Source organism: Natator depressus, chromosome 5 (assembly GCF_965152275.1).
Source record: "Natator depressus isolate rNatDep1 chromosome 5, rNatDep2.hap1, whole genome shotgun sequence".
Lineage (NCBI taxonomy): Eukaryota > Metazoa > Chordata > Testudines > Cheloniidae > Natator > Natator depressus.
Genome location: NC_134238.1, coordinates 38,078,191 through 38,093,962, shown reverse-complemented (window position 1 = coordinate 38,093,962; position 15,772 = coordinate 38,078,191). Strand labels below are relative to the sequence as shown.

At 39.7% G+C, this 15,772-nt stretch overlaps 1 protein-coding gene across 3 annotated transcripts in view; it reads left to right on the top strand.

The window, feature by feature from the left end:
* The window catches only part of ERCC8 (ERCC excision repair 8, CSA ubiquitin ligase complex subunit), a 53,361-nt gene that overhangs the window by 5,268 nt on the left and 32,321 nt on the right, over positions 1-15,772 (top strand). For all 3 annotated transcript variants that reach the window (XM_074952589.1, XM_074952590.1, XM_074952591.1), the window contains exons 4-7: positions 3,194-3,317; positions 7,971-8,052; positions 9,155-9,223; positions 11,069-11,135. In XM_074952589.1, coding sequence (XP_074808690.1) covers positions 3,194-3,317; positions 7,971-8,052; positions 9,155-9,223; positions 11,069-11,135 — 342 coding nt within the window. The remainder of the gene's footprint in view (positions 1-3,193; positions 3,318-7,970; positions 8,053-9,154; positions 9,224-11,068; positions 11,136-15,772) is intronic.

Genomic DNA, 15,772 nt, shown 5'->3' with positions numbered 1-15,772 from the left:
TTATTATATATTTTGCATTGAATTCACAAATTGTTGCACATTAGTATTTTATTTCCTGCATAAAACCCTAATCACACATAGGACCGGACAACTTTGATAAAAAAAATTGATGATACACAGTTAAAAGTATAATATATTAATTCTGAAGTTATAGGAGCAGCTGTTTGGGGTTGGTTGTTTTTTTTTAAACGTTGACTACTCTAGTCGTTTAATTAATAATACATGTAAAAATAGGAATCTGCTGATGATACAGTTGCGTAAAACTTTTCATCCAAGGAGTTCAATACTGTAAAACGTTGGATATTTTTACAGAGAGGAAAATTGGAGGCACACTGAGATTGTGTGTTGCCTAGGACCTCACAAAGCATCAGTGGCAGAGTCAGCAATAGAAGCCCAGTCTCCTGATTCACAATCCTATTTTAACCACTGGAAAACACTGCTTTTCCTCTTTTCAACTCACAGATTCCTTATTCTGACTCTCTCATATTATCCCACACTGAAATTGACCATGTAGATGTACAGTGCTATGTCTAGTCATAAGGACAATAATGCACACTTGACTCTCTTCAGTAGACTGGATAGAATCTAAAGTAATATGCAGCTAGTTACTGATGAAGTTAGAAAAACTATTTTGAGGATTCTAGACATAAATGATCTATGCAGTGGTAATCTGGAATTTGCCAAGGGCATGCTTGAATGAGGACAGTCCTAATCTTACTGGCAAAAGACAGGCCATAAGTTTATTCACAATTCATTCAACAATATTACAGCTAAAACTGACAGAGAACTCAGTATATAAAGGGTTGTCCTATAGTAGAATTAATGCATCTGTATCACCTACTCACAAGTCCCCAAAGCCCTTACAGATTTGTCAGACTTTCCCTGCAGCTCATAAGGATTTGTTCTTTTTATGTATTTATTGTTCTAGCAGAAGCTGCCCATCCTTGAACTTAGGAAGTTGGGCCCTCCCACAAGCAAAGACTTTTTCTGTGTCTCATGATAGTTTGGCCTTCCCTGCAGGAGTTAGTGGTTACCCTTTCCCCTTATTCTCATGGCTGGATGCTTAAGGCCTAGAAGCTGGGTATGTGAACCTGATACAGCATCGACTACTGCAGCAAAGATTACCTACAACAGTAGAAAGGCCTAAATTGTGACAGGAAAAGAAAAAGATGATAGCGCATGCATCAAAATGTGGTACAGGAACAGAAGGTACTGTTGTTAACCTGCAGTCTCTAGGTCTCCATCCTTATGGGTGTCTGGACAAACTAAAATCATAATTAACGTTAAGTGAATAAATCCCAGAATTGGAACAAACTCTTAAACCAACATAACAAAATTACATAATACACACTAACAACATAAAACATTAAATAAGAGAATAATTCTGGATCTAGCCTTGAATGAGGCCATCATTATGCTTCTTAGTGTGCATCAAGAATCAGTGGAGTATTCCATAGCTGAAGACCCTGCTTATGGCCACATCAAGACTGAACTGTTAGATGGATGGCAGTTTGTTTCCACAACAGGCACTTCCTCAAATAGATATATCCTTTATTATTTCCAGCTTTAAATACTAATAGTAAAACTTAATCTCATTCGTTAGACTCTACCGAATGATACAATAGGAAATACATTTTTACAAAAGAGAATTAAAATGAGGCAAAGAGTATTATTAAATTATTAGAAATCTATGTGAATTATAGATAATTAAAATATCTGGAGTTAAACTAGTTAGGGGAAGTATTTATCAGGGATATCCCTCTTCCTGCTCCAGGACATCACAAGCTAATTATTAACTGCCTGCCCTTAAGAAGAAGACGACAAGAGGCTTTAGTACTTGTGCTGCTGTGTTCTACAGAGTTGTAATCTCTATTTGTCAAGGGGAGCCCTGAATAAATTGCATTGTGGCAATCCAGCTTTGAGATCACACTGTGATGATTTTTCTTGAAGATATAGCTCTTAACAGCTTGCAAATATTTGAGAGATTAAAAAGTCATGACCACCACTGAAACCTGTGCTTCCATTTTCATCTGAATGACTGATTCTGAGCCCTGTGAATCTGCTTCAGACTGTGATTTTACCAAAAAGACATCTGCCTACTGTAAGACAAGACACTGCCTTGCACAGCAGAGACTGGTTCTAATATGACAGATTTTTCTCAGCAGACACAGAGAATGGCTTAAGTGTTCAAACTAAGAGACGGCTTCAGAGGCAGAGGAAATTTCGGCTTATACACTTAACTTGTCTGTACGGCTCCACTGGGTGATTCTGTGCTGTATCTACAGCAAAGGCAGATATTCTCCTCTGTGTTGTAACGCCATGATACATCTGCATGTGGACTTGATGGAGAGTATCCTAGAGTCCTGAAGCTCACTATCTCTCACCATTTTTCTAAGTCTCGACCCCTGCCATTTTATTTTCCTGAGTTCACTTGTAATGACAGTGAGCTTTGGGAACATCTAAAAGGAATGAAACTCTCAGCGATAAGGATACTAATAGGAGCAGAGATCCAATTGTAGTTCCTCAACAACCACTTGAGATTCTGATATGCTACCTTAAATAGTTCACTGGTTCTCAAGATATCATTAAATTGAAGTGTATTTAGGAGCCTGTGAAGATTAAATCAAACAGGACCTGTGTTGCAAGGTACTATCTAAATTCCCTTAAGGGTTGATCTGACCTAGATACTACTGGAACAAAGACAGTGTGGTTAGCAGCATACTAAAATAGTAAAATTTTGTAGCACTTCTGTCATAGCTGTGATTTAACATTACCGTTAGCAAATAATTGTTAAAGACCCCAATCTGAAAACTTGTGCATATAATATGGAATCCCATTTAAGTCAGCAGAACTCAACAGGGTCATAACTATTTGTGGAGCCGGGCCCTAAAATAATACTTAAATGTCAAAGCCTATCTTTTGGAAGCGTGACTACACCTGAAAATAGCTTGGTTTTGAGAGGGCAGATGATCAGCACTTTCTGAAAATCAGCCCCAAGGGGGCTCAAATTGGTCCCTCAGAAATTGAGGCACCAAAATTACTGGTTACTTTTGAAAATTTAGACCCAGTAGTTTAAAAAAAAAAAAAAAAAAAAGAGTCAACATAATTAAAAACCCCCCACCTTGGTCAGCTAGCATCAAATCAAAAAGACACTGCTGACCCTAACCAGTGCAATTCTATTATTGTATTATAGGAGCCATCCTGATGTACACAAATTCAGTGTAGAGACGGTTCAGTGGTATCCTCGTGACACTGGCATGTTTACATCAAGCTCATTTGATAAAACACTGAAAATATGGGATACAAACACATTACAAGTAAGTAATTACTAATTATTTTCCAAACTTCCTATGCTGAGCACCTGTTTTGGGGGTAGTGTGCCTGAAATTCCCATTGAACTCAGTGAGAGTTGACTCACTCAGCATTTTGAAGGATGAAAAATGTCAGGTTGGTAGCATTCAAAACTGTAGGCACAGAATACGAGGGCAGAAGTTCAGGCACTCCCATATTTGACAGCATGCTTCGGCCTTGTTTTAGAAACCACTTCTATGTTACCAATAATATGGTAGTTCAGAGTCTTTGCTTGTTTTTTCTGCGTAGCCTGCCAATAAGAACGTGACTTGTGATGGTAGATTTTGTGCTATGTACATTTGTCCAGCAACAACTGGTCTGAGAGCATAGTTTATTTCTTCTGAGGTGTTGAACACCTATTGAACAATATTAATTGTTGGTTATCATATTTGCATAGCACTGGTAGTGTGCTATGGGAGCACATTTGTTGTTATAAACAATATGAACAATGTCTTTGATGGCTTAAACCTTTTGCCATATTTGTGTGAGAGGATTTGATAAGCTTTTAAAACAACAGAACGAGGGAAACCATGAGGAGAAACACTAATCAATTTGTCATGACTTAAATAAAGTTTACACATTACAGGCCATTCATCTGGTACTAAATTCTGTCCTCTAATAGCTGATATATGAATTTTGGACTGTGGTAAATCTCTTTTATTTCATATATCAATGGACTTACATTGACATTGTTTGTTTGCCAAGAATATTGCCTCATGCATTAAGGTGAGAAGATCATGAAAACTGGAGATTTTGTCATCCCAAGGACACAATACACAGTATTTCTTTGATTAAATTAGATGTGAAAATTATTATTTTCTAAGCCCTTTTAAAAGTGTAATGTTGAGATGTATAATTGTGTTTTTGTGGAGGGAGGAGGTAGTGTTGCCTTTTTGTTGTTCAAAGCATGTTGCGTGTTTAGCAAGAACCAGATACTGCTTTAGAGTTTAGACCATCCTCTTAGAATGAGTTACAAAATGTCAACTGTATATAAAGGACAATTGGTGTACAAACTGCCAGAAAACGGTATATTTCCAAAAGATTTGAGTTCATTCTTTAAAATAAAAAGCAATTTTAAACTATTTTTTTAAAAAGGAAACATAAAAATGAAGTTACCTGATATTGTCCACAGCGTTAAAGATGAAGTCCCAAATTTGAGCTATTGTACTACGTAATTGTTAAAATGTCAGAAGGACACAATGTGCCACTAAACATAAACCCTCACATAGAATCATAGAATATCAGGGGTGGAAGGGACCTCAGGAGATCATCTAGTCCAACCCCCTCTTAAAGCAGGACCAATCCCCAATTAAATTATCCAACAGATTTTTGCCCCATATCCCTAAATGGCTCCCTTAAGGAGTGAACTCACAACCCTGGGTTTAGCAGGCCAGTGCTCAAACCACCGAGCTTAATAAAGTTAAACAGAAAAGGAAGAAAAGTAAACAATATGACGATAGTTACTCTGTTTGGAATTTGTGTCTCAGTATTACTGCAGAAAGTCTACAGGCACAATGTGGCCTTTGTTTTCAAGTGTTAGTAACTGAAAGTGTGAGGCCAGGGAAACTACAGAGACATTTAGAAACGAAATCCCTGGAATTAGTAAACAAGAGCCGCAAAATTTTCCTTCAGAAACAAGAAGAATAAAAACAAGTCATGTCTAAAGAAGCAACTGTTCTGTTCTTCAAAAGCCTTAGGCTCATCTTATGTTATAGCCATGTGAATTACAGAATGCAAGCAGACATACACCATTGGCAAGACCCTTACACTTCCAGCAGCAATAGCTATATGAAGAATTAAGATTGGGAAGCAAGCAGTCATGGCACTGAAAACCATTCCCATGTCAAATAATCCCATCCATTGATGCACTGATGACCATGCAGAATATGTTCAGGACCAGTTGGTAGAACAAGTGAAGAAGTCAATATTTTTCACCACAGCTTGATGAATCCACAAACGTAACCAACCTGGCTCAGTTTCTGTGTTGTGTGAGATTTGTCAAAGCAAGTTCAATAGTTGAAGAATTTTTATTTTGCAAAGAAACCCTGAACAACCAGTGAGGAAATATTCAAGATCCTTGATAAATTCATGGTGGATGAAGGTGTTAATTGGACACTGTAGGTGTGCTGTGCTGTGTGGTGAGGCAGCAGCCATGGCCAGGAAGAACAGTGGGGTTGCAGCACGAGTAAAGATGTGACATCATTTGGACACACAGAATGATTCATCACCAGGCATCAGCATCGAAAAAGTTGCGACCTGAAGTACATGAGGCCTTCAGTGATGGTGTTAATTTTATAAAATCCCAGGTAGTGAATACACAGTGTTTTAGTGCGCAAAGAGAGAGGCTGTAACCATACTCAGCTTCTGTTTCACAGTAAAGTCAGGTGATTATCACATGGGAAAGTGTTACCATGCATCTTTGAATTGCCTGGCAAAATGAGAATTTTTCTTCTTGGGAAACAGATCTTGCAGATAACATGAGTAATATGGATTTCTTGACTACATTAGCTTCCCCGGTGGATAAATCGGGCAAATTTAATGCACTGAACCTAACACTTCAAGGTAGGAATACAAATATAATCGACATGAAACATAAAATTGAGAGATTCATGAACAGGCGCTGCCTTTGGCGGTGCCATGTTGAAAAGGAAATTACTGAGATATTTCCAGTGTTATCAAACTTTTAAATAGAGTAAAATTGATAAAAATGCTATTAAAGACCAAATATTAACTCATTTATGGAATCATAGGGTCAGAAGGGACTGTCAGGTTTTTTGTTTGGATAATATTCCTGTTTTGATGAATATTTTCCTAGAATTGAACATGAATCTCTGGATACCAACTGGATTTGAAACCCCTTCTCACTAACATTTGAATCCATTCCAACCTTTATTATCTCATCGTAAAAAAATATATATATATAATATATATATTAGAATTGTCAAGAGATCTTATTCAGAACACCAAGTTTTCAAATCTTACGAACCAGGAATTCTGGATTTCTGTTGACAGAGCGCAAAGAACTCCATGATATAGCTATGAAAGTGCTGTTTCCTTTCACTTCCAGTTTTCTCTGAGTCTTAAGTAGTCAGCAACAATTTTTGTGAAAATTAAACACAGAAAGAAAAGGAGTACTTGTGGCACCTTAGAGACTAACCAATTTATTTGAGCATAAGCTTTCGTGAGCTACAGCTCACTTCCTCGGATGCATACTGTGGAAAGTATAGAAGATCTTTTTATACACACAAAGCATGAAAAAATGGGTGTTTACCACTACAAAAGGTTTTCTCTCCCCCCACCCCACTCTCCTGCTGGTAATAGCTTATCTAAAGTGATCACTCTCCTTACAATGTGTATGATAATCAAGTTGGGCCATTTCCAGCACAAATCCAGGTTTTCTCTCCCCCCCCCCCCCCCATACAAACAAACCCACTCTCCTGTTGTTAATAGTTTATCTAAAGTGATAATCAAGGTGGGCCATTTCCAGCACAAATCCAGGGTTTAACCAGAACGTCTGGGGGGGGTAGGAAAAAACAAGGGGAAATAGGTGGAGTGGAAATCTATCATTTTGCGAATACAGACTAACATGGCTGTTACTCTAAACACAGAAGTAATTTAAATTTTTAAAGTGACTTATGACTGGCGCTATCAGAGATTCAATAAAACATTGCACAGCTATGTAGTTTGAAACAGGTCGGTTCTTCCAAATAAAATCTTAGGCTGTGTCTGGTCACACCAAAAAATCCACATTTTAAAATTATAGTTTTAAAAACCCAGATTAAATCAGATTTTGTAATAAACAGTATGTAGTTGAATAAAATCACAAAACGGTCCAGACTCATGTCCTTCTTGAATCTAGTGTCCTGAGTCAGTTTAAAAATATATATATTTGGTTGTGAGGAGCCACCAAGCTTTAAAATATCAATAAGGGGATACATTGGTGAGGAAATTTGAGAAGTCAAGATTCTTAACAGTAATATTATCAGTCTTCTTGCACATAATGTATATATAATGTGTATTTAATGGCTTACGTTTTAGTATGTAAGCAATAAAACAGAGTTGATTTCAGGAACTTGTCAACATACTGCTTGAGTCCCAACAGAAAATGGGGAAAAATAACTTTAAATATGGTCCCTTATTTTATATAAGGTGACACTTCAATTTAGCCACTCGCTATTGCTTCTACCTTTTGTGTATATCCTTTTTTTGAGGTAGCATGTTTTGTATGTGATTAACAAGAAGTATTAGCTCTAGTATACGTCATTTTCTTTCTTTCCTGTTATCACTGATTTCCATTTACATACCCCACCTTCTTCCTTGCTTCTTTTTCTTCCTCCTTTTTTTTTTCCCCTTGTCACTGTAATCAGAGCATTTTCTTCCAGGCTTTTAGTCTTTGCCATGTTAGCTCTATGCCCTGCCAGTGCTGGATGTCTAGTTCTGGTAGCATGACTATTTGCATGATTAGGCACTTACTCAGTAGAGAGGTGGCATGTGAGCAGCCTTGTAAACAGTAACTCTAACTTTAAAAATGCTTAACCAATTTTAAAGAAGAGATACAAATTCTCATTATGATATTAATCAAGGGGCAAAGCTGATAGATGTTTTGTTTTAATTACCAGCCTGCAGATGTGTTTAATTTTGAGGGAACAGTTTATTGCCATCATATGTCTCCAGTTGCTACCAAGCATTGCTTAATAGCAGGTATGTATACATTTTTAAGAAGTTCCTATCTATGTTTGGGTTGTAGTAAGAGGCAAATGATTCAAAATTAGCGTTTTTCTTTTTCTACAATGACTTTTTTCATATGCAACAGTCTTGACTATTTTCAAGCAAGTGATATCAAAGACTTCGTAAAACTGAGGTCATTTTCTAAATAAAATCACTTCGTTTGGGTTTATACTGTTTACGAAAAGAAAGTACTTCCTTTGCTTTTCTGAAATGAGCAAACCACGCACCACCGAGTTTGCATGGTTCAGCTAGTGTTTCTAAATGCACACAACTCAGATTAATGCAGCTAAATCGGTATTTGATCTTGAGATCTATTGGAGTTGAACGTGTACTGTATACTGTATGTATTTACTGTTGTCTATTTAAAAAAAATATTTAGAGAAGGGACCATATTCTTAATTCATAAATCTAGAAAAAAGAGCAGCCTTGTTTCCCCTACAACAGCGGTTCTCAAATTGTGGGTCGGGATCCCAAAGTGGGTCCAACCCTGTTTTAATGGCGTCACCAGGGCTGGATTAGACTTGCTAGGGCCTGGGGCCAAAGCCAAAGCCTGAGGACTTCCCTGAGCAGCAGGTCTCAGGTTATAGGCCTCCTGCCTGGGGCTTAAGCCCTTAGGTTTTGGCTTTGGTCACCCTGCCTGGGGCAGCAGGGCTCAGGCTTTGGTCCCTCCTTCTGGGGTCATATAGTAATTTTTGTTGTCACAAAGGAAGTCTGAGAACTCCTCCCCAACAACCTTTTAAATATAGTTTAATAAAGATCTAGTTGGGGATTGGTCCTGCTTTGAGCAGGGGGTTGGACTAGATGACCTCCTGAGATCCCTTCCAACCCTGATATTCTATGATTCTATTGTTAATGTGGGGAATTCAGTAGAATTGTATGCAGAGACTTTGAAAATATAAATCTGTTGTAGTTGCAATACATTTTTAAAATCTGTTTGGAAATTTGATCAGTTCAAATGTGTGGGAAATCTTATGAAGCTGATAGTTTCTTTATATCTTTGTAGTAGGACTTGTTAGAGTTTTTATTCCTTGTTAAGAGTTGTTTTTTTTATGTTGTCTTGTTTTTCTTGTTACAGTTGGTACCAAAAGCCCCGAAGTACAGCTTTGTGACTTGAAGTCTGGATCCTGTTCTCAAATTCTGCAGGGTACTTTTTAGCCTGAAACATAATTTTTAAACAGTAACTACTTTAAGTAAACCAGCCAGTGTAAAGAAACACAATCCAGTCAGTGTAAAGAAACACTATAAACAATGTGTTCTTTGTAAGTAACGTGACTGATGTGTTTAGTACCAGTTGTGAAAATTACACAGTGAAAAAGGTTCTTCTGTGTATTATTCTAGTGCTACTGAATTGGAGAACACAAATATTAATTAAGGAACAGCTATCATTTTAGGTCTTTGGGAATTTTCATAATAAACGCTGATTTCTGGAGTACTAGTTAGTCTTAAATCATTCTAGAGTTACTAGGCATGTGTGAAACCAGTTTGGAGGAAAATTAGTTTATACATTTAAAATTAAAAAAGCATGTTCAAAGGTATTTTTGTTTGCATAACTCAGACTTCTTCAATCAAAATATTAATTAGCTGAGCAAAAGTGTTATGTAGTTAATGTAGTTTATTTTTAAAAACAAATTATGAATTTTTAAGATTTGAAAGTTTTAAGAGACTTCTGGGGGGCTTTTTCATTTATCGTTCTATAAAAAGGCAAATTCCATATAGCATCCCTTGAGAATAATGGGCCCAATTTTCAGCTGGTGAAAATCAACACAGTTGTACCAATTTACACCATCTGAAGTTCTGACTCACTATAGATTAATATTTGTTTAAACGTTGTTTTAGGATCTCCAGGAATGTTGTACTTGTGTTCATGAAGATTGTGTGTGTGTGTGCGCGCGCTTTTTTACAAAATCTTAATATTTTTAAACAAAATATCCTCCAGAGATTTTGTATGGACGTACTTTCTTTAAGACTCTTTGGCTTCAGAGGCTCGGGGAGTAAGATATTACTCGACATAAGGATAGCAGTATCTGAACCTTTACGTTTATCTAATAATGTTAGGAGGCTCTAGGGCTTTATGCTCTGGAAAGCCTCGGTGTTTGAGTTGGTTGTGGGTAATTGAAATGAAAGACTACAAGGGAAATATAAATGATGAAATGTTGAGTGTACTGATGTAGATGTACAGAAGGAAGTAGTGTAAATAACTCTTGGTTATAAGGCCAAAGATATATGTATGTGATCTAACCTACTTTTTATCAATCAGATTTGCTCGCTTATGCCCATTTTATTATAAGTGGCACAGTAGCAACGCTATATTTAGATTGCCTAACACTTTCTATTGTTTATAGTTTTTCTAGACATCTTTTTGAAGAGCTCAAAAACCACTATAGTTTGTTGTTAAATATATTGTATCACCACCCAATAAGCAGTGCATGGTCCTCGTGCTGCTAAGAGACCAAAAGAAAACACACACTTAACTTCAAATTTGGGATGTTGGTAAGGAGTAGAATAAATAATCTAGATATAGGAATGAGGATCTGCTGAATAAATATATATATATTTTTAAAATAGCTCCATAAAAACTGACACTAAATTGTTTTTACATCTGTGTATTTTAAATGTTACTGTTAAAACTTCTGTAACAGTAATGGAGTCATCTTAGTAGTTGTATGTGCTATTCTTTTGCTAGCATAGCTGTAGAACGATAAAGTCATTTGGGCTAGTAAAGTATAGAGAGGTAAACTTAGTATTCTTCATATCACTTTCAGCTGAATGCGTTCTTACCCAAGCAAAGGGGGGGAAGTAAACTGCCAATAATCCAAAATAAGGAACGCTCTTCCCATTCACTCCAATTTAATACCAGAATATTGATGGTAGTTGTAAATTGGTAGATTAGTCCAATTGCATTTCTCTTGGATATATGCCACATTTACTTATATCAGAAAAGTTGTTTATCAATAAGTTACCTGAAATTTCTCATGTACCATATTTGTAGGTCACAGACAGGAAGTGCTGGCAGTGACCTGGTCTCCACGTTATGAGTATGTCTTGGCAACTGCAAGGTAAAAACTATTTCTGTAATGTAAATAAGCAGTAAAATGGCTTATAGAAAGCATTGTAAATGAACTGACTTGTTTAGAAAAAATATTTGGATACACAACAGTTTCATGTTAATTTGAGGTGAAGGTCTGCCTTAGTATTTATACTACCATGATACTGTGGATCCTAGATGGGAAAAATTGGATTGAAGAGCTATCCAAATGGTGCACACAGGTTGGTCTACACTTAAGTTATGTCAGCATACCTATGTTGGTCAGGGTGTGAAAAATCAACACCCTTGACTGACATAGCTCTGCCAAGAAGATCCCCAGTATAGACGCAGCTACATCAACGTAGCTAATGTCATTTGGGGAAGTCTTAAATTGGCAGAAAAACACCTCCTTTGGTGAAAGCTGCATCTGTGCTAGAGAGCTGTTTTAGCCATAGTGTAGCCATATCCTAAGATTATAGGTTGAGTTTGTGCATGGATAGCATATATAAGAGGCATGGGTTTGGCCAGTGATACAGAAGATGAGGTCATGGCACACGGATACAAGGGATGCAGACGTCTTTTCGTCTCTTTGTTCTCCCAGCCAATTATCTATGCAGATGGTAAAGTCCAGAGAGAAGTCTAGACCTATAGGCATCTCAGACCAGTTCATCTTTGATTTCTTCCTTCAACCACCGCCAGAATTGGTACAGTTTTGCTGCGTTGTTCCACTCTGTATCTGCTGTGAGCCACTCTGTCTTGCCCCTGCTAGTCCCCTTGACATTCAAAATCAGTGTGCGTCATTGAAGATGGTTGACATTGATTGGAGAAAGGCATCCCAGTTCGACAGCACTGGACTATGGCCTTCTACCACAGGGAGGCCCAGACTAACGCGTCTCCTGTCAGCAGGCTGATAACTAAGGTCACCTTAGCCTGGTCAGAGACATAGATTTGGTGATGTATCAGAAACAGAAGCCAACATTGGCTCATGAAACTCCAGAACTGCTGTCAGTTCCCATCTAACTGTTCGGGCAAGGGTATTGCAGGTCCCTGTTCAGGACAAGGGCCTGCAGACAGTGTGGGGTGTGTCTCTTTCTTATTTCTTTATGCTTGGTTTGCACTTCTACTATCTATTATTGTGGTTTATGGTGCTTTAAGAACGCTGGTGACTGACTATTGTACCTCTGAACTCTGCATTCAAGAATTTAAGAGACTTGTTACTTGGAAGCAACTGCAGCTAGCATTGGTGTCAGCAAGACTTGTGAGAAAGATCCTCTCACTATGCTTTCCCTTCACCCATGGAACAGTGTCTGGCTCCTTCTCCCAGAACACTCATCTTTTTCTCCTGGAAAAGTCTCAGATCCCTTCCCTTCAGGGTACGGCTGCTCCCTCAATCTACGGAACACTTTCTCTTCTGGAGCTCTCGCAGTTCTTTCCCCTGGGATACTCCTGTTCCGTTTAAGGGGATGTCTCCCTTTGGGTTTGCCTTCCTCTTACAAGCCTCTCCTCCCCAGAAGCACCTTCCTCCTGAGAGTGCTCCCTCTGACCGAACTCATTTTTAATAGGGTGTGAGTGCTTCTCTACTGATTGACCATTAACCAGTCACCTGAGGCAAGCAGTAACTCCCAGGTAAGTTCTCAGAGAGCTGACACGGGCAAGCTAGGCCCTGACTCTCGCCTTTAAGACCCAGTTGCCCGGTGACAGCCTCTGATTATCGCTGCCATTGCCCTGGAGGGTCTGAGACTAAGTCATACCAGCTGAGGCAATCAGTGTTAGTCCCAAGGGACTGCTACCCAGGATCTCATCTGAGAATGGGAGAATCACAAGCGATGGTTAGAGGCCTGAGACCTGAAGATGGCAAGGGATGTGGAGGGTGAAAGGAGAGGTCAGAGGTGCAGTTCACCCAGTGACAGTGATGCTGCTTTCACACAGTACAAGCAGAGAGAGGTTTTCAGTTTCTCACAAAAACACTAGCTTCTGTAGATTTCACTGATCAAGGTCCTGGACATGACATAACGGATTCAAAAGAGGAAGAATATCCCAAGGCTTGTCAGAGGCTTGTTGCAAAGCTTTAAGCTTCTGCTGACAGATGGAAGGACATGACCAGGAAGTATGGGGTGCTGGGTGTATGTAATTTACCAAGGATACTCCATAGCACTGAATCAACTTTCCAGACCCAAGTTCGTGTCGTAACAGAAAAAACAGAATACGACGGAGACAGTATATCATCTCTGACAGATTGCAGCAATAAAACAGGTTCCTTTCTAAGGATGAGTATAGTTCACAATACTATTTTTATCATCACAAAGAGATCTGGAGGGATTGTCACTCTTGACCCTCAGGTCTCAGTATGAACCCTAACTGTACTAGCAATAACGCAAAATTTTGAATGAAACAAAGTTAGACTTTGACAGCAATCTCCTTCTAAGACTTGGTGATATATCTGATACTGAAAGAAGTTTACCCGGGTATTTTTAAGAGGAAAACAGTATGAAGTGTAGCAAGGTCTCAGTTGGTCTGCCGAGCCACTATGGGGGGAGCTACTGCCTCATCGAAAGGCCCTGGTCACATCTCTCTGTCGACGGGGAACTAGTGGAGGGAGGTGGGACGTCGCAGTTGGCGTGACACGGGAGTGCCGGCAAGAGTCTGTGGCACGCTCCTCGGGTGAGCGCCAGCAAGAGTCTGTGATGCTTTATCGGGATTCTGCCAGCCCGTAGCAGGGGTAGGGGAACGCAGGCCCACCCGACTTCACTGCATTTCAGCCCAGGGCCCTGAGAATGGGTGGGGCGGGGGGGTCCTGCCACTGGGTCAGTAGGGATCCGTCTGCAACACACTGACCAAACACCAACTCGCCTCACTGTCCAGTTCTGCCCCTGGGCTACTTCCTGCCCGGTCTCTCGAGTGGGTCCCTCTGGTTCCTCCCGCTCGTCGGGATATACAGCCCCTGGTAGCTCCAGCTTCTCAGCATCAGGCTGACTCAGACTCAGATCGCTGCCCGGCTCCTCCAGTTCCTCGGAGTACTCTGCAGCCGGCAGTTCTGGTAACCCGAGTTCCCGCTCTGGGTCAGGTTTGCCCTGGTCCAGGGTGTCCCCTCGTTCAGCAGCAGGGTCCAGCAGCCAGCGGCCTGTGTCTGTCTCCCTCACTGGGCTAAGAGCCCCACCTTTTGTATGTCCTGTTCCACCCCCTCCCCTTCCGGGGGGTGGAGTAAGCTTGGCCTGGCTCCGCCCACATAGTCTGAGAGTGGCTCCTCACCCTCTCGTTCGGAGGGAGACCACACTGGCTCCCTACATGAAGTTCCTCCATTTTTTTTTTGTCTTTTCCCCCTTACAACAGTCTTCACTTTCAATAGAAAGTCTTCCCCCCGCTTTTTTTTTTTTTTTTTTTTTTTTTTTTGAGGGGGGGCTCTAGCAACCAACCTATGCTAGCCCTTAATGCTTTAAGCGGCGAAACCATTATTATTGTTATGTAATTAGAGTATGTGGTACGTCACAGGACACTCGTAAGGACAGTACCTTCTGAGACGGATATGACAATATTCTGGACAAACTTTGTGGACGTAAGATAAATATTACTGAATTAATTTCAATGCCTTTGGAATCCATTTATTAAAAATGCAGTTGTTTGTGCTTTGTGGGGTTGTATATTACCTCAGATCTTCTAATGTAATTCCTTCAGTCATCAGCCCTGTGAAGCCACCCACTGGAGAGGTTCACATATACTAGCTCAAACTGGATCTCTAGGGACCAACAGACAAAGAAAGGATTTTTGGATAGATATCCTCATTGTAAACAGGCTCAGGGCCTCCTTCCTGGTCTCCAGCAAATCAACAGGACTTCTGGTCTAACGTGGGCTGCAATCCTGAGGGAAGGGTTGGAAGGATTTTGGCCTATGAGGCCCCAGAAGACTGGGTGTTTGTTCTGAACTGAGGCTGTGATGAACTTATGACCATTGGGAACGCCTATGGGGGTTGAAGGACTAATCTCCAACCAGAACCTTTGTTAAAGTGATGGGGTGATCTCTGGTAAATGTATTAGCAGATGTGTAGGTTCTTTTATTGTTTAATATGTTTTCTCTGTAATGCTGTTACCTTTAAAGTAGACTTGCATAGGAAGTGTTGTGTGGTATCTTATAATTGTTGGCCATCACTCTGTTGTTAGTCTCTGAAGAGAAAGTAAGCAGTCCTGCTTAGGCAGAGTCTTTTGCAGAGAATAACACAATGAAGGTGCAAAAAGAAAAGGAGTACTTGTGGCACCTTAGAGACTAACCAATTTATTTGAGCATAAGCTTTCGTGAGCTACAGCTCACGTCATCGGATGCATAAAGTGGAAAATACCACCCTATACTTTCCACTTTATGAATCCGATGAAGTGAGCTATAGCTCACGAAAGCTTATGCTCAGATAAATTGGTTAGTCTCTAAGGTGCCACAAGTACTCCTTTTCTTTTTGCGAATACAGACTAGCACGGCTGCTACTCTGAAACAATGAAGGTGGAGTTGTTTAACCAGGAAATACCCAGTCAGAAGGGAAAGAGATGCGGGTCTTCACCCAAGAAAGGCAATGGGTGGGGAGATGGAAGTCTGAGAGTGGGTGCTTTTTGGGGGTGGGGGGCTTTTGTTTTCTTTAATTGATCAAAGTGATATCTCAGCATCTATCTGTCCCATACCATCTGT